This window comes from Macaca fascicularis, chromosome 11 (genome assembly GCF_037993035.2).
Source record: "Macaca fascicularis isolate 582-1 chromosome 11, T2T-MFA8v1.1".
NCBI classification, from domain to species: Eukaryota; Metazoa; Chordata; class Mammalia; order Primates; family Cercopithecidae; genus Macaca; species Macaca fascicularis.
Window position 1 is genome coordinate 2,371,163 of NC_088385.1, and position 18,199 is coordinate 2,389,361.

The window sequence follows — 18,199 nt, forward strand, 5'->3', positions numbered from 1 at the left end:
CTGGATGGAGGGGAGGGTGGATGGAGCCACTTTTGAAGCTGCTGACTTTGAGGTGGCTAGTCTATCCAAGCAGTTATAAATGTGGCACTGGAACTTCTTTCAAGAAGTTTGACAAAGAATAGAAATTGGGCAGTAATTGGAGGGAGGAGCAGTGTCAAAGGAAACATGGAGGCAGGTTGGCAAAGGCCTAAGACGTGCGAGATAGGAGGGTGATCCATGGGGCAAGGTTCCAGCAGCTGCAAGAGGGGAAAGGATTGAGAGTCAGGTGACGGAGTTAGCCTGGAATTACTCGTGCTGTGTGGGTAGAAGACAGGTAGCCAGCCCGTCGCTCTTCATGTGGGCTGAGGTGCTTATTAGCCCTTCCTCTCTCCATCCTTTTCACCCCCCAGTTGTCTGGTCCCTGTCTCCCTGCGTCTGAGTGTGCTTTCCTGCTGGGCCGTCCTGGCTTGCACATCGTGCTCTGCCACGGCTCTTCTTGCCATTCCAGTGGCCCCCAAGGGAACAGGTTTCCTCTGCCGTGAAGTAGAGGCCATTCTCCTTATGGCCTCCTGATCCCTATCTCAGCCTTTCTCGGTGCCCAGAGAATTTCTGTGAAGCTGTCTCATGCTTTCCAAACTTTCGTAACTTAACTAGATCCTTTTCTTCTTCCAATCAGAATCTTTCAACCAGTCTGCCTTCCTCTCGGGCCTTTTCTTTCTCCTGCTTTCCGTGTTCTTCTCCCACCTGTGGCCCTCTGGCCTCCCTTGGACCGTTCATCATTATCACATCCCCTTCGTAAAGTCGTGCCCGTTTCCAGTTTTGAAGCCTTCTCGGAATAAACGTTAGTATATCTAAAACCCAATTATGTTTTGGTTACTCAAGTTCCAGCCCAGTGACTTATACTCAAGCCATAAAGCAGTAGATTTTAATGGCTGAAAGACCGGCTGGAAATCATCTAATCCAGCGCTTCCCAACATCTGTTCTTCCTGAGAGGTTAATAGGCACTTGGAGGAAAAAAAGGTTGTATGATCGAGTAAGTCTGAGAAATGCTGGTTTCCATCAAATTAAACACATTTGTTAAAACCACAGAGCTTTAATGTGTGCATATGCCGTGCGACTCCCTCAGGAGCAGGAGGGATTGTGTCCCGTGCTTATTTGACTGTGGAACTCTTCGTCAGAGCGTACCGTCGATCTGTCCTCTGCCATGTTTAGTGGATGAGCACGTTCGCACACCCTGAGCGTCTGACGTCAGTCACTGAGGTTGCTCATCTTAGATGGGGTCTGGGGACTGTTCTGTGGCTCCAACAGGAGCCATTGTGACAGTGCCACTTGCTGTGATGTTTGTGACTCTTTCACCATGCCTTTAGCAACAGTTGCGGCTCTGCTGTGAACTGACGCCAAGGGAAAACTGCTCTGAACTTTCCCAAATGAGAAATAAGAGTTAGACATGCAATCCGGTGAGACCACAGCCAGTGGCACTCCTTTTACTAGGGAGCACTGAGCAGCGCAGTGTGGCCCGAAGAGGAGGCTGGACTCTCACTCCTGAGCACGGAGTTCCAGGCCCTTCCGATTCAATTCCATTTCCCACATCTCTCCTGGATGAGCCCGGCATCACAGCCGGTCAGAGCCGCCTGCCGTCTTCCCGAGCATGACGCCCAAAGAGCCACACTTGTGGTCCTCGTGATGCCGATGCCTTGCTGCTGTCGGCAGCGCCCTTTTGCAGCTCCAAGCCTGGGGGACGATCACATTTACTAAAGATTCACGCCTCCCAACCTCTCCAAGCACGCTGCTTTCTCCTGAGAGCTCCCAAAGACACCTCTACACAAAAATTCTGATATGAAACCTAATGCATTCCTTTAACTATGTGGTTTTAGTTTGTCCTCCTCAGCGGACCCCCATCTTTGAGGGCAGAAACCCCCTTCCATTTACTACTGTGCCCGTGGCCCTGCCCTGATGAAGGGCTCGGCCCGGAGCAGGTGTGGGCAAATTTTGTTCGATGCGCGAGCCCTCCCTGGTGGGGCTGACTGGCCAGCAGATGCTGCAGGAGAGCTACCCGTGTGGGAGGTTCGTGGAAGCCTTTCAGAGACAAACGGCATTTGAAAAGGACTCGGAGGAAACCCCTGGACTGGCAAGCAAGAGAGGGAAAACCCCTTCCAGGTGAAGGTAGAGTGGAAGGTCAGTAGAGGTGTGGCAGGGGAAAGGTCAGTAGAGGTGTGGCAGGGGAAAGGTCAGTAGAGGTGTGGCAGGGGAAAGGTCAGTAGAGGTGTGGCAGGGAATAAAGGAACAAAGATGGTAGGAGAGAGATCCCATCCTGGGCAGGGCAGAGAAGCCAGGTGGGGCAGAGGAGCGAGGGAGACCAGCGATCAGGCAGAAGAAAGGGTGGAAGGAAGGCCCAGAAGGAGAAGTGCCGGGAGGTGGCCAGGGCCATGCAGCTGCAGGGGGCGCCGTTCCCATACGGCCTCCAGCTGCCCAGCGGTTTTCTGGCGGTCCCTCAGCCAGATGTTTGTGTAGTACCCAGGCCAGGAGCACCTGGCTCTCAAACATTTAAATAACCGAAACCATCTCAGAAGAGATTTTTTTTTTTTTTTTTTGAGACGGAGTCTTGCTCTGTCACCCAGGCTGGAGTGCAGTGGCGCGATCTCAGCTCACTGCAAGCTCTGCCCCCCAGATTCAGGCCATTCTCCTGCCTCAGCCTCCCAAGTAGCTGGCACTACAGGCGCCCGCCACCACGCCCGGCTAATGTTTTTGTATTTTTGGTAGAGACGGGGTTTCACCGTGTTAGCCAGGATGGTCTCCATCTCCTGACCTCGTAATCCACCCGTCTCGGCCTCCCAAAGTGCTGGGATTACAGGCGTGAGCCACCGCGCCCGGCTAGGAGGTTGTGTTTTTAGCCAGGGGCTGTGGTAGGCAATAGTTCCAGTTGTCCTGGCTGCTAGAGTGGCAGGGAGGTGACTGAGTAGGCACTGGATTCTCATTCTGACTTGCCTCTGACAGGCTGAGATGCTGGGAAAGCCTCTGGACCCTCCCAGATCACCTGTCTGAGTGGCAGAGGGCAGGGCGGTGCAGTCTGAGTTTGGTCTCTTTCTGAGGGGGCAATGGTAGAAGTTTCCCTTGGGTGGCAGTGGGAGGCAGGGGACCAGTTGGGAGAGTCCTTATTTCTCCTTGATGATGGGCATTGGTTCTTAACCTACTGGAACAATTTATCAGCTTCATTGGTCCCTAATGGTTCAGGGTAAAACCTGTTCCACAAGGTCACAGTCGAAAAAGGACTCGTGTCTTTTTTTTTTTTTTTTTTTTTTTGAGACGGAGTCTCGCTCTGTCGCCCGGGCTGGAGTGCAGTGGCGGGATCTCGGCTCACTGCAAGCTCCGCCTCCCGGGTTCACGCCATTCTCCTGCCTCAGCCTCCCGAGTAGCTGGGACTACAGGCGCCCGCCACCTCGCCCGGCTAGTTTGTTTTTGTATTTTTTAGTAGAGACAGGGTTTCACCGTGTTAGCCAGGAATTTTTTTTTTTTTTTTTTTTTTTGGAGACGGAGTCTCTCTCGTCACCCAGGCTGGAGTGCAGTGGCGCGATCTCATCTCACTGCAACCTCCGCCTCCCTGGTTCAGGTGATTCTCCTGCTTCAGCCTCCCGAGTAGCTGGGATTACAGGCACCCACCATCATGACTGGCTAATTTTTGTATTTTTACTAGATATGGGGTTTCACCATGCTGGCCAGGCTGGTCTTGAACTCCTGACCTCAGGTGATCCACCCACCTTGGCCTCCCAAAGTGCTGGGATTACTGGCATGAGCCACCACACCCGGCCTTGTATGTCTTTTGACCCATGGGGTGCTGCCAGCTATCAAATTGGACAGTCGAATGTGGGATGTGTTCCTTTCAATGTTGCCTTGTATCTGCTCAGTCATTCATTGAGCTGAAGAAGCTTTATGTTCCAATAGGGACTCATGGAAAAAGACTTTCAGTTTCTTTAATTATCAGATAGGTTCACAAACATTGTTGTTTTTTAAAAAATTATGGTAAAATGTACTTAACAAAATTTTCCATTTTAACCATTTTTAAGTGTACAGTTCTGTGGCGTTGGCCACATCCACATTGTTGTGTAATCATCACCACGTCCATCTACGAAACTTTTCCATCTTCCCCAACTGAAATTCTGTTCAGAATTAACACTATTGTTTAATGAACATTAAACAATAACTGCCCATCCCTCCTGCCTTCCAGCCCCTGACAACCACTTCTTTCTACTTCCACTTTCCTAGGTATGTATGTATTTATTTATTTTTGAGACAGGGTCTTGCTCTGTTGCCCAAGTTTTTGGAGTGCAGTGCTGCAGCCACAGCTCACTGCAGGCTCAAACTTCTGGGCTTAAGCAGTGCTCCCACCTCAGCCTCCTAAGTAGCTGGGACTACAGGTGTGTGCCACCACACTTTGCTGAATTTTTTGTTTTTATTTTTTGTAGAGACAGGGTCTCACTATGTTGACCAGGCTAGTCTCAAACTCCTGGGCTCAAGCGATCCTCCCACCTCAGCCTCCCAAAGTGCTGGATTACCTACTTTCTATCTATGAATTTGTCTATCCTAAATACCTCTTATAAGTGGAATTATAAAATATGTCCTTTTGTGTCTGGCTTATTTCGCTTAGCATCCATGTTTCATCCATGGATGAAACTTAGCAATATTTCATCCATGTCGTCGCATGCATCAGAATTTCCTTCCTTTTTAAGACTGAATCATATTCCATTGTATGTGTATATAGCATTTTGTTTATTTATCCCCCAGTAGAATATAACTTTTTTATTTTTTTATTTATTTATTTATTTATTTATTTTTTGAGACGGAGTCTCGCTCTGTCGCCCAGGCTGGAGTGCAGTGGCGCGATCTCGGCTCACTGCAAGCTCCGCCTCCCGGGTTCACGCCATTCTCCTGCCTCAGCCTCCTGAGTAGCTGGGACTACAGGCGCCCACAACCGCGCCCGGCTAATTTTTTGTATTTTTAGTAGAGACGGGGTTTCACCGTGGTCTCGATCTCCTGACCTTGTGATCCGCCCGCCTCGGCCTCCCAAAGTGCTGGGATTACAGGCGTGAGCCACCGCGCCCGGCTTAACTTTTTTATTTTTTAACTTCAGTTTTTATTTGTAGCTGACAAATAACAATTGTAGATTTACAGGGGACAATGTGATGTTTCGATACATGTATACCTTGTGGAATGATTATATCAAGCTAACTAACACGTCACATACCTATCCTTTTTTGTAGTGAGAATAGATTTAAAATCTATTCTTTTAGCAATTTTGAGATATATAATACATTATTATTAACTGTGGTTGCCATGCTGGGTAATAGATCTTAAAGAATTATTGCCGGGCGCGGTGGCTCAAGCCTGTAATCCCAGCACTTTGGGAGGCCGAGACGGGCGGATCACGAGGTCGGGAGATCGAGACCATCCTGGTTAACACGGTGAAACCCCGTCTCTACTAAAAAATACAAAAAACTAGCCGGGCGAGGTGGCTGGCGCCTGTAGTCCCAGCTACTCGGGAGGCTGAGGCAGGAGAATGGCGTGAACCCGGGAGGTGGAGCTTGCAGTGAGCTGAGATCCGGCCACTGCACTCCAGCCTGGGTGACAGAGCGAGACTCCGTCTCAAAAAAAAAAAAAAAAAAAAAAAAAAAAAGAATTATTCCTCCTGTCTAACTGGAACTTTCTACCCTTTGGTTAATTTCTCTGCATTCCCCACCCCTCACCCCCAGTATCTGGTAACCACCATTCTGCACTCTAATTCTATACGTTTGACTTTTTAAGATTCCACACATAAGTGATATTATATGGTACTTGTCTCTCTTGCCTGGCTTATTTCACTCAGCATAGTTTCCTCTAGGTTCGTTCATGTTGTCAAAAATGACAGGATTTCCTCCTTTTTAAAGGCTGTTAGTAATCCATTGTAGATGTGCCACATTTTCTTCATCCATTCTGCCATTGATGGACACTTAGGTTGATTCCATGTCTTGGTTATTATGAATAATGCTGAAATGAACATGGGAGTGCAGGTATCTATTCAACATACTGATTTCAGTGCTTTTGTATCTATATCCAGAAGATTCATATGGTAATTCCATTTTTAGGCTTTAAAAGATTTATGAACAACAGAAATTCATTTCTCAGTTCTGGAGACTGGGAAGTTCAAAGATAGGCACCAGGTTTGGCTTCTGGTGAGAGCTTGTTCTCCACTTCCAAGATGGTGCCTTCGTGCTGTGTCCTCACGTGGCAGAAGGGATGGAAGAGGAAAGGAGCCAGAGCACTCCTCTCAGCCATTTTTATAAGGGGCTTAATCACTTCCCAAAAGGCCTTACCTCTTAGTACTATCACCTTGGGGGTTAAGTTCCAATATATTAATTTGGGGGCTTTAGACACACATTCAGACCGTAGCGTTCCAGCCTTGGCCCCCTTAAACTCATGCCCTTCTTACATACAGAATACATTCGTTCTTCATTCTAGCTCAGTAGACTTAAGAATCCTTTTTTTTTTTTTTTTTTGAGACGAGTCTCGCTCTGTCTCCCAGGCTGGAGGGCAGTGGCGCAATCTCGGCTTACTGCAAGCTGCGCCTCCCGGGTTCCCGCCATTCTCCTGCCTCAGCCTCCCGAGTAGCTGGGACTACAGGCGCCACCACCACGCCCGGCTAATTTTTTGTATTTTTTGTAGGGACGGGGTTTCACCGTGTTAACCAGGATGGTCTTGATCTCCTGACCTCGTGATCCGCCTGCTTCAGCCTCCCAAAGTGCTGGGATTACAGGCGTGAGCCACCGTGCCCAGCCATTTTTTTTTTGTTTTTTTGTTTTTTTTTTTTAGATGGCGTTTCACTCTTGTTGCCCAAGCTGGAGTGCAATGGTGTGATCTCGGCTCACTGCAACCTCCGCCTCCCGGGTTCAAATGATTCTCCTGCCTTAGCCTCCCAAGTAGCTGGAATTACAGGTATGTGCCACCACGCCCAGCTAATTTTGTATATTTAGTAGAGACAGGGTTTCTCCGGGTTAATCAGGCTGGTCTCGAACTCCCGACCTCAGGTGATCCGCCCGCCTCGGCCTCCCAAAGTGTTGGGATTACAGGCATGAGCCACCGCGCCCGGCCGAGCCTTTTTATTAGGGACGTAATATTCACTCCTAGATTGTTTGCCTGATCCCACAGTCTTTGAGCTCCTTAGGCTGAGATTACTATTGAAACACTCAGGATTAAAATACTAACGTCTTCATCTTTTCCTCCAAAATCTTTCTTGAATTTGAGAAATTCAAAAGCTGCTGTGTTGGAAACCATTCAGGAATTGTCATGGGTTTAGGTTAAAACAAAACAAAACAAAACAACACAACACAGCAGTTGTGACATGGAAAACAGATCACTTGAAACAGGTCTTCCTTTTCTGGTTTCTTGTAGCTGGGTCCTCCTCCCTGAAATCTCCTCTCCTGTCTTCTGTGATGCTGGACTTGTCTCTTTCCTCTACTTTTTCTCCATCCTTTTCTGAGACCCTAAATTACAGTGTGTCTGCCTGTAGCGCTCTTTTCTTTTTTCTATATAATGTTTAACTGCATCTAATCTATTATCTCTATATGAATGATTCCCAAAACTTAATCTCTGGCTCCCAAGCTTCATGGCTGTGCTCCAGCTGCCTCTAGATCTCTCTCTCTGGAGAGGTTCAATGTGCCTGAGACTGGGACTGCATTTCCTCCACATCCCAGCATTCTCCCTGGGAACCCATCTTTACTCCTTCTCCCCAGCCTCCCATTCATCACTCACCAAGCGTTTATTGAGCTCTTGCTGTGTGCTAGGCACCACTCTAGCTGCTTAATTAGCTGGCTAACCCAACAATTCAAAAGTCACCTGCCAAGCCTACAAAATGCAGTCTCCCACAGCTCTCCTTTTGCGTCTACTCTACGTGTGGTTTCCTAGAGCTGCGGAAACAAAGTACCACCAAGCTGGGAGGCTTCAAACATCAGAAATGTACTTTCTCACGGTTCTGGAGGCCCCAAGTCCAAGGTGAAGGTGTTGGCAGGATCGGTTCCTTCTGAGGCTGTGAGGAGAAGCTGCTCCAGGCCTCTCCCCCCACATCTGGTGATTTGCTGGCCGTCTTTGGCGTTCCTAGACTGCAGGACATCACTCAGTCCCCGACCGTCACGTGGCCTCTCCGTGTCTTTGTACTGTCTTCAAAAAGACAGCGCACGTCTGTCTCTGTTCAGATATCCCCTAAGGCCATTTTCAGAGGAACTGGAAGTTAGGACATCAATATATCATTTTGGGGCGACACAGTGGAACCTGTAACACCCAGTTATCTCTCCTTTGCTTTCAGATGTCTGTCTTTTCTGGGCACAGTTAGTCCTCTGGGCTGCCTTTGCCCAGCACTTTTTTTTTTTTTTGCTCTGAGACAGAGTCTCGCTCTGTCACCTAGGCTGGAGTGCAGTGGCGTGATCTTGGCTCACTGCAACCTCCACCTCCTGGGTTTAAGCAATTCTGCCTCAGCCTCCAGAGTAGCTGGGATTATAGGCGGGCACCACCACACACAGCGGATTTTTGTATTTTTAGTAGAAACAGGGTTTCACCATGTTGGCCGGGCTGGGCTTGAACTCCTGACCTCGTGATCCACCCACCTCGGCCTCCCAAAGTGCTGGGATTAAAGGCCTGAGCCACCGTGCCCAGCCTGCCCTGTACTTCTTTTAGCACCATTAGCTTCTGTCACTGCCTGGGTGTCTGTAGCCCTGCTAGGTCAGCTGGGACTATGTCTTTATCTTTCCACCCTCAGGGCCTAGAATAGTACATATTTCACACTGCCAGGCATTCCTGAATCCCTGGATGGACGATCATTTACATGAATGAATGGATGGGCAGACGGACAGACGGATGGATGGATGGATGGAATAACTAAGGGAGTTTGTCTTGATTTACCTTGCCAACCTTAGATCCCATAATTCCCATTCAAGCAGTCTGTCCTCCACCAAATGTCTGGCTTCAGTTCTCTATACTCTTCCCTTTCTCTGTCCCCTCAAGTTCCCGTTCCAGCCCTCATCCAAGGCCCAGCTCGAGTTCCGCTTCGGTGCGGCTGCCTCCCCCGAGATGTTTGCCTTTTCCAAACTCGCGGAACATTGTACTGGTGCCTTTTCTGTGGCACTCTTTGCTTCGGCTTTGGATGATAGTAATTTATCCCAGAACTCTTTTGTTAAAAGGGATCTTACATATGGACTAAGACCAAAATATCTGTGTTGGATCACTTGGGAACATTTAAAAAATTACTACAGATCACTGAGCCCTCCACTTATAGATTCTGATGAGCAGGTCTGGGGTGGGTCCCTGGAATATGTACTTTTAAAAGCTTCCCCAGGCAATTGTGATACTCAGCCAAGTTTGGGAACCATTAATCCAGTCCAACCTCCTCGTTTTACTTATGGGGAAACTGAGGTCCAAAATTGTTAAATAATGTTCCCAAGATCATTTAGTTAGTGGCAGAGCCATCCAGTTATGTGGTTATGTCCTAGCTTTTCAGTCAAATGTAAGCAGCTCAGAAGCAGCGCCTGTATTTTGCTCATCTTTGTGACCTATGTAAATACCACCTGTGCACCTCAGTCAAGCCAGGCCATTCGCAGTAAGTGCCACTATTAGTGACACAATAGTGGCTACACTGCCCACTCCCAGAAGACAGATGCCAGGTCTGTTCATACTAACTTTCATTTCCAGCACCTTGCACAGTGCCTGGCATGTAGTAAGGTGCTTAGTTAATATTGATCAAATGAACAAAGCGTCTGCTATATGCCAGGCCCTACAGTAGAAGCTTGACGGACATCATCTCATTTCGTTTATTCCAACTACAGCCCTGTGAAGTAGGCTTTCATATTCTCATTTTAAAGACGAGGAAACAGGGCCAGGCACGGTCACACCTGTAATCCCAGCACTTTGGGAGGCCGAAGTGGATGGATCACCTGAAGTGCAGGAGTTCAAGACTAGCCTGGCCAACATGGTGAAAGCCCGTCTCTACTAAAAATAGAAAAATTAGCTGGGCGCGGTAGCATGCACCTGTAATTCCAGCTACTCTGGAGGCTGAGGCAGGAGAATTGCTTGAACCTGGTAGGTGCAGGTTGCAGTGAGCCGAGATTACGCCACTGCACTCCAGCCTAAGTGACAGAGTGAGACTCCGTCTCAAATAAATAAATAAATAAATAAATAAAGAAGAGGAAACAGGACCAGAGGCTAGTCGTCTGCTCTGTGTCATGCAGAAAACAGTCAGTATAACTGAGCTCTAAAGCCCACTGCTCTTTCTGCAGTGCTGCAGGATCCCCATGCTCCACCCTCCGTGCTCTTCAAAAAGCTGGGGGTCACTTCAAAACAATGTATGAGGAGAGGTATTCAAAAGCCCCAAATGTTTAGAAGCCTCAGTTTTGTTCTCAGCTCCAACGTAGCCTTGCTGCTCCGTGAGGTAATATAAAAGGTAGTTCTACTGCAACTTGTATTGTGTATGTTCTGGAACATTCAGTACTCTTACCACTTGCATGCTTATATGTGTGTGACTCAATACTATCAAAAGCTTTACAAGTATTTCATCCTCTTTCCCCTTTTTTTTTTTTTTTTTTTTAAATGCTGTTAAAATTCTCCTCCCTTTATAGGGCAGCCATGCCAGGACTAGGGCAAACAGAGTTCAAAGAGTGTCCCAGCATGAACTGTTCTAATACCAGGTTTCAGATATGAGCTAATGGCTGAGAAACAGGAGTCAGGGATGTGAGTTGGCCCCACACACCTAGTCCCCTGCCCAGACCACTTGCGCAGTGACTGGGTTCTTTTATACCAGAGGTGTTGCGTGCCAGGGACCCAGCCTCTAAAAATGACAGGGCTGTGACTCCACCGTCAGTCATGAGACGGAGACCGAAGTCGCCACATCCCAGAGACCCAGTTTCAGCTTCGCCATCTGAAATGTTTCTGTCTTTTTCTTTCCAATTTGATGTTTTACTTGGATGCTGGCCTTGAGTTTAAACTCCATGTAGACTTTCCTCGTTCTTTGTGGCGTCCTTTTCACTGCTGTTACTTCCTCAATCGGTCCCTCCTGAAACGCCAATCTCAGTGGTGTGGGAATGAGTATGAGAGACCTCGCTCTAGGTGCTCGCGTGGAACTTCCAGTCCCACGAGCTGACGCCCCGTGTCCTCCGTGGCTGCTTCCACCCTCCCCCTGCAGCTTTCAAATATGTCTCTCATTTCTTTCAAATTCTCACTTATCTTCCCTTCTTTGTTTAAATATTTAAAACATTTTAGAGGCGGGGTCTTGCCGTGTTGCCAGGCTGGAGTGCAGGGGCACCATCGCGGCCCACTGCAGCCTTAAACTCCCGGGCTCCAGCGATCCTCCCTCCTCAGCATCCCAAGTAGCTGGGACTGCAGGCGTGCACCATCATGCCTGTTTCATTCGTTTAAATTGTCTTGAACAGAGGCCGGGTGCGGTGGCTCAAGCCTGTAATCCCAGCACTTTGGGAGGCCGAGGCGGGCGGATCACGAGGTCAGGAGATCGAGACCATCCTGGCTAACACGGTGAAACCCCGTCTCTACTAAAAAATACAAAAAAGTAGCCGGGCGAGGTGGCGGGCGCCTGTAGTCCCAGCTACTCGGGAGGCTGAGGCAGGAGAATGGCGTGAACCCGGGAGGCGGAGGCTGCAGTGAGCTGAGATCCGGCCACTGCACTCTAGCCTGGGTGACAGAGCGAGACTCCGTCTCAAAAAAAAAAAAAAAAATTGTCTTGAACAGAATTACATTAATAAGGGCTCTGATCTCATAAATAACCCAAGATTCCTTGGTGATGAAGCTGGAATCACAGAGCCACCTCCTAGAAAGGCCACACTGAGGCCTTGGGGGAGCCTAGGGAACCTTGGGGGAGCCTCAGAACTCCAGGCTTAGGGTGGCTAATGATACTGTCCTCCTCTCTCTGCCAGGGCAGCAGATTGTGTATCACAGCAGATTCCTTGGAAGATACTAAATGAGATATAGGGATAAACTCCTTGGGATCCTGGGATAGTGATATCCTAGTGTTGGATTTCATAATATGCAGCCACTTTTATGGTGAGGGACTTGGAAACCAACTGCTGTCAGAATTATCGAAGGTACCAACATGAGGCCAATATACGCAATATATGCAAAACCTATTTATAGTAAAATCCCAAACACCGTCCACATTCTTTTGCAGTATAATACTAAACTGGGGCTGATTAAATCTTACTGAAGTCTGTAGACCATAAGCTGGGTTTGAATTTTTTTAAAAAATAAATTTTCACTGTAGCAATATGTTTAATGGAATCTGATCTATATGACTTCTGCCAAGAAGGAATTCAAAATTACCAATTGGAGTCAATGTGGTACAGAGAACTAGAAACCTCTCATTCTCAGGAAATGGACAGGGCAGGGGGGGTCCTTAATGAAAACACTGTGTCAGTAATTTTTGTGGCTTAAGATTGCCACGTGTAGTTCATGGGTTCAGAATTGATTCTCAGAGACAGGGTGTTGTAGTAGAAAGAGCACAGGATTAAGCATCAGGAACCAGATTTACCCCTAGTCCCGTAACCCTGGGTAATTTACCTGACTTCTTTGTGTACCCATTTCCTCACCTATAGGAATGGAGGGATTGCGCAGGGTGCAGTGGCTCATGCCCGTAACCCCAGCACTACTGGGAGACCAAGGTGGGAAGATTGCTTGAGTCTAGAAGTTCAGGGCTGCAGTGAGTTCTCATACTGCCCCTGCATTCCAGCCTGGGTGACAGGGCAACACCTTGTTTAAAAAAATAAAAATAGGCCAGGCATGGTGGCTCATGCCTGTAATCCCAGCACTTTGGGGGGCCCAGGTGGGTGGATCACCTGAGGTCAGGAGTTCAAGACCAGCTTGGCCAACAGGGCGAAACCCTGTCTCTACTAAAAATACAAAAATTAACTGGATGGGGTGGCATGCACCTATAATCCCAGCTACTCAGGAGGCTGAGGCACGAGAATCACCTGAACCCAGAAGGTGGAGGTTGCAGTGAGCAGGGATCATGCCACTGCACTCCAGCCTGGGTGACAAGAGTGAAATTCCATCTCAAAAATAAATAAATAATACAAATGAAAACAGACAAAAAATAATAAAAATTGAGGAATTGGGCTACATAAATGGTTTTTGAGACAGAACTTTGAGACAGTTCTTACTTAGGGGCCAGTGGAGATCCCTTTTCCTCCCCAATTTTCAACTACATAAATGTTATTTATTTATGTTCTACTTCTTTAAAAAATTTTTTTAAAAAAAACCACTGGACTAGCTAAGTCCTACTCCTAAACCTTTGTGATTCAATATAAGGTCTACCCATCAAATTGTTCAGACTGCTGGATGATACTCATGTTTTTAGGAAGGGTTGCTACACCCAGAGCCCAGGTCAGCCAGTTTCTGCGTGTAGGCAAGTTCCTGAGTTAGGACTCTTGTACTAGTGTACAATCCAGAAGTTGTACTGGGGCAGCAGGGAAAGAATTCTTATCAGTGAGTGTTTAGCCTGGTTGTACACAGCAGTTACAATTAAGAAAGACAAAGTTCTGGCCGGGCGCGGTGGCTCAGGCCTGTAATCCCAGCACTTTGGGAGGCTGAGGCGGGCGGATCACGAGGTCAGGAGATCGAGACTATCCTGGCTAACACAGTGAAACCCTGTCTCTACTAAAAAATACAAAAAACTAGGCAGTTGCAGTTGTGTTCTCCGAGTTCCTGTCTCTCTGCCAACGCCGCCCAGATGGCTTCCCAACACCGCGACCCGGTAGCCACTAGCGTCACCGCCGCCCATAAAGGAGCCGAGCCGAGTGGGGGCGCCGCCCGGGGTCCCGTGGGCAAAAGGCTACAGCAGGAGCTGATGACCCTCATGATGTCTGGCGATAAAGGGATTTCTGCCTTCCCTGAATCAGACAACCTTTTCAAATGGGTAGGGACCATCCATGGAGCAGCTGGAACCGTATATGAAGACCTGAGGTATAAGTTCTCACTAGAGTTCCCCAGTGGCTACCCTTACAATGCGCCCACGGTGAAATTCCTCACACCCTGCTACCACCCCAAGGTGGACACCCAGGGTAACATATGCCTGGACATCCTGAAGGACAAGTGGTCTGCCCTATATGACGTCAGGACCATTCTGCTCTCCCTCCAGAGCCTTCTAGGAGAACCCAACATTGATAGTCCCTTGAACACGCATGCTGCCGAGCTCTGGAAAAACCCCACAGCTTTTAAGAAGTACCTGCAAGAAACCTACTCAAAGCAGGTCACCAGCCAGGAGCCCTGACCCAGGCTGCCCAGCCTGTCCTTGTGTTGTCTTCTTAATTTTTCCTTAGATGGTCTGTCCTTTTTGTGATTTCTGTATAGGACTCTGTATCTTGAGCTGTGGTATTATTTTTGTTTTGTTTTTGTCTTTTAAATTAAGCCTCGGTTGAGCCCTTGTGATGTATATTAAATAAATGCATTTTGGTCCTTTTTTAGACAAAAAAAAAAAAAAAATACAAAAAACTAGCCGGGCGAGGTGGTGGGCACCTGTAGTCCCAGCTACACGGGAGGCTGAGGCAGGAGAATGGCGTAAACCTGAGAGGCGGAGCTTGCAGTGAGCAGAGATCCAGCCACTGCACTCCAGCCCGGGCGACAGAGCAAGACTCCGTCTCGGAAAAAAAAAAAAAAAAAAAAAGACAAAGTTCTCCAACACCTTGATTTCTGGTAGACGCTTTGGAAGACACACATACCGTCTACTTCCTCAAACTTCCGAAGCTGTGGAATAGGGATTCAGTGTCTGTGGTATGAAATGAGGTCTGAGAATTTTATCCCATCAAACTGACAGGGTAATTTTGAGGGGCCACAGGAATTGTAATTGTAATACTGGGGCAATATTTGCTTGTCATCAGTCGGACCTCTTCTTGACATGTGCTCTTTCTGACCCCAGTGATTCTTTCTTGATCCCCATGTAAGGTGTCCCATTCCCCCATCCAGACTGACTCACCATCAGGGGTTGTCCTGTGTTCTGAAGAGGCTCAGCCAGTTTCGTTTGCCTTCTGTTCCGCTTCCCTCCATCTCTTATCCCCAGTCCTCTGTAAATCCTTATTCCTTCATAAAGTATTCCCTGATTCATGGAAGTGAAATGATCCAGCTTAGTTTACAAAACCAGGAAATTATTCCTCTGGACCAGAGAGAGAGAGAGAGACAGAGAGAGAGAGAGAGGGAGAGAGAACAAGAAACAACAAAAAACGCAAACAGAATCTATAAAGGGAAGACAGATATATTCTACATTGTTCCCATTAAAATGGAAACCCCGTGGGGAGAGGAAATGCATCTGTGGAATGTATAGTGGATTTCTTTCACATATGGGCACTCAGTAAACATTATTAATGAATGATAATGATTTGTCAAGTGATTGAAATTGTTTCAGGGCAGGAACAGGGAATGAAATACGGAGACATTCGTCTATCTCACGGGGAAATTGCTAGGCAGGTCATCCAGATGTATTTTCTTTGGGGAGTTGTGAATTCCTTGTGTGTCCAGCTATCACTATGTAATTATATTTTACGTTCTCAGTAATACATGTCATCATTATACATGTCATCATTTTGTGTGTATATATACAATACCCCTACACATATATATATGTACACATGTATATATTTGTATGTATAAAATTTAAGTGTGGAACTTCTAGTTTCCTGTCGAAGAAGCTTGCAAATTGCTGTTCCATCCTAACAAGTAAAAAGCTGAACAAACTGAAAAAGCAAGTCTCCTTGGATCCATAAGGTCTCAGAGTAAACCACAGTCCCCAAAACTGGAGAAACCGGCAGGAGAATGCAGCTTCGCAAGGTACCGGAGCGGAAGCCCTGGGCAGCAGCCTCTGCAGGAGCAGTGCCGAGGCGGGGAAACCTGAGCTGTCATCGCCAAAGTGCCGGAGGCTCAGAGCGGGCAAGTTAAAGATCCACAGGAACCACGTCGTTGTCCCCTCTCCCTCACCTTCTGGAGCTTCCCCGAGTTCTCACAGTGAATAATGGAGAAAAATCCCCTCGTGCCTCCTGCAGTGGGAAGAAGAAAAAGGACCATTTTGAAAGAGGCCGCAGCACTCTGCTCTTCCTAACAAGGTCGCCTCCCCTAACCCCGCTGTGGCTTTATCAGCGCCTAACTGACCTGGGGAAGGGAAACCCCCACGCCAGCCCACTCTAGCCATCTGCCGGCTCACTTAAGGTGGGCGTGGGAGGGAGGACTGAGACGCATTTGTGAGTGTCCAGCTGAGGGGCACAGGCTCACTGAAACTCCGAGGCCCGATTGTAGGACTATAGAATAGACCTTCCCACCACACACTCACGGCCTCTTTACAGCACTTGCCTTCATCCAGTCAGAGCCGCTATCAAGAAAAAGATATAAGACATACTGAAAGGCAAATAGGGCCTGGCACGGTGGCTCAAGCCTGTAATCCCAGCACTTTGGGAGGCTGAGACGGGCAGATCACCTGAGGTCAGGAGTTCGAGACTAGCCTGGCTAACATGGTGAAACCCCATCTCTACTAAAAATACAAAAGCAACAACAACAAAAATGAGCCGGGTGTGGTGGCGGGCGCCTGTAGTCCCAGCTACTCTGGAGGCTGAGGCAGGAGAATGGCGTGAACCCGGGAGGTGGAGGTTGCGGTGAGCCGAGATCGCACCACTGCACTGCAGCCTGGCGACAGAGCGGGACTCCGTCTCAAAAATAATGATGACAATAATAATAATAATAATGAAATGAAATAAGAGGCAAATAACACACGTTGAAGAGACAGAGCAAGCTTCACAACCAGACTCAGAGACAACAGGGATGCTGGAATTATCAGGCGGGAAATCGAAACCAACTCTGATTCATGTGAGGGGCTATAATGGATAAAGTAGGCAGCATGCAGGAACAGGTGGGCGATGAAAGCAGGGAGGTGGGAATTCTAAGAAAAAAAAACAAAGGAAGTGGCAGAGAGCAAAGCACAGTGACGTAAATGAAGAATGCCGCTGATGGGCTTTGATGGATTTGTGGACTGGACACAGCTGAGGAAAGGATCTCTGAGCATAAGCTTATCTCAATAGAAACCTCCACATCTGAAAAGCGAAGAGAAACCCCCCCCACACACACACGCACACACACACACACGTGTGCACACACACAGAACAGAATATCCAAGAACTGTGGGACAGCTACGAAAGGTGTAACGTGTAATGGGAATACCAGAAGGAGAAGAAAGAAGAAATACTTGAAATGGTAATGACAGATTTCTCCAAATTAATGTCAGACACTAAACCACAAATCCAGGAATCTCAGAGAATCAGGACAAATGCCAGAAAAACTACACCTGGGCATATCATTTTCACTGCAGAAAATCGAAGATAAAGAAAAAATCCTGGAAGGGGACAGAGCAAACAAAGCACATTACCTGTAGAGGAGCAAAGAGAAAAAATGCATCTGACTTATCTCAGAAACCAGGCAAGCAAGGAGAGAGTGGAGCGAGACGTCAGGGTTGAGAGAGAAAACCCACCAACCTAGAACTCTGTGCCCTGCACAATTATCCTTTGAAAGTAAAGGAGAGTAAAGACTTTTTCAGACAAACGAAACTTCAGGGAATTTGTTGCCAGTAGACCTGCCTTGCAAGAAATGTTACAAGAAATTCTTTAGAGAGAAAGAAAATGCTATAGGTCAGAAACTTAGATCTACGTAAAGAAAGAGAGCAGAGGCCGGGCACGGTGGCTCAAGCCTGTAATCCCAGCACTTTGGGAGGCTGAGACGGGCGGATCACGAGGTCAGGAGATCGAGACCATCCTGGCGAACACGGTGAAACCCCGTCTCTACTAAAAATACAAAAAAAACTAGCCGGGTGCGGTGGCGGCGCCTGTAGTCCCAGCTGCTCGGGAGGCTGAGGCAGGAGAATGGTGTGAACCCGGGAGGCGGAGCTTGCAGTGAGCTGAGATCCGGCCACTGCACTCCAGCCTGGGCGACAGAGTGAGACTCCGTCTCAAAAAAAAAAAAAAAAAAAAAATGAGAGCAGAGAAGGAATAAGTGAAAGCAAAATAATAACTTATTTTTCTTATTCTTACTCTAACAGATAACTGTTCAAAATAATAGCAACAATGTATTCAATTATGTACTCTCACATATATACTTATGTGTAAGGGAAATGAGTGACAACAATATTACAAGGGATGGGGGGAGGAATTAGGATTGTGTTGTTATGATAAGA

The 18,199-nt window shown here is 47.7% G+C and overlaps 3 protein-coding genes across 5 annotated transcripts in view; 2 read left to right on the plus strand and 1 right to left on the minus strand.

Moving 5' to 3' along the window:
• Positions 1-18,199, plus strand: part of WNT5B (Wnt family member 5B) — a 129,407-nt gene that overhangs the window by 22,005 nt on the left and 89,203 nt on the right. The gene's annotated exons all lie outside the window — the stretch shown is intronic.
• LOC102128144 (ubiquitin-conjugating enzyme E2 C-like) lies at positions 13,674-15,995 on the plus strand. Its single transcript, XM_005569778.5, has one exon. It carries the CDS (start codon positions 13,727-13,729, stop codon positions 14,264-14,266), a length of 540 nt encoding a protein of 179 aa, XP_005569835.3. The 5' UTR covers positions 13,674-13,726; the 3' UTR covers positions 14,267-15,995.
• The window catches only part of FBXL14 (F-box and leucine rich repeat protein 14), a 30,597-nt gene continuing 27,626 nt past the window's right edge, over positions 15,229-18,199 (minus strand). For all 3 annotated transcript variants that reach the window (XM_015430224.3, XM_074006053.1, XM_015430223.3), the window contains exon 2: positions 15,229-16,022. In XM_015430224.3, coding sequence (XP_015285710.1) covers positions 15,960-16,022 — 63 coding nt within the window. In that variant the 3' untranslated portion in view covers positions 15,229-15,959. The remainder of the gene's footprint in view (positions 16,023-18,199) is intronic.

Excerpts from the sequence above, each read along its gene's own strand:
- LOC102128144 (XM_005569778.5), top strand. The coding sequence starts at position 13,727 with ATGGCTTCCCAACACCGCGACCCGGTAGCCACTAGCGTCACCGCCGCC.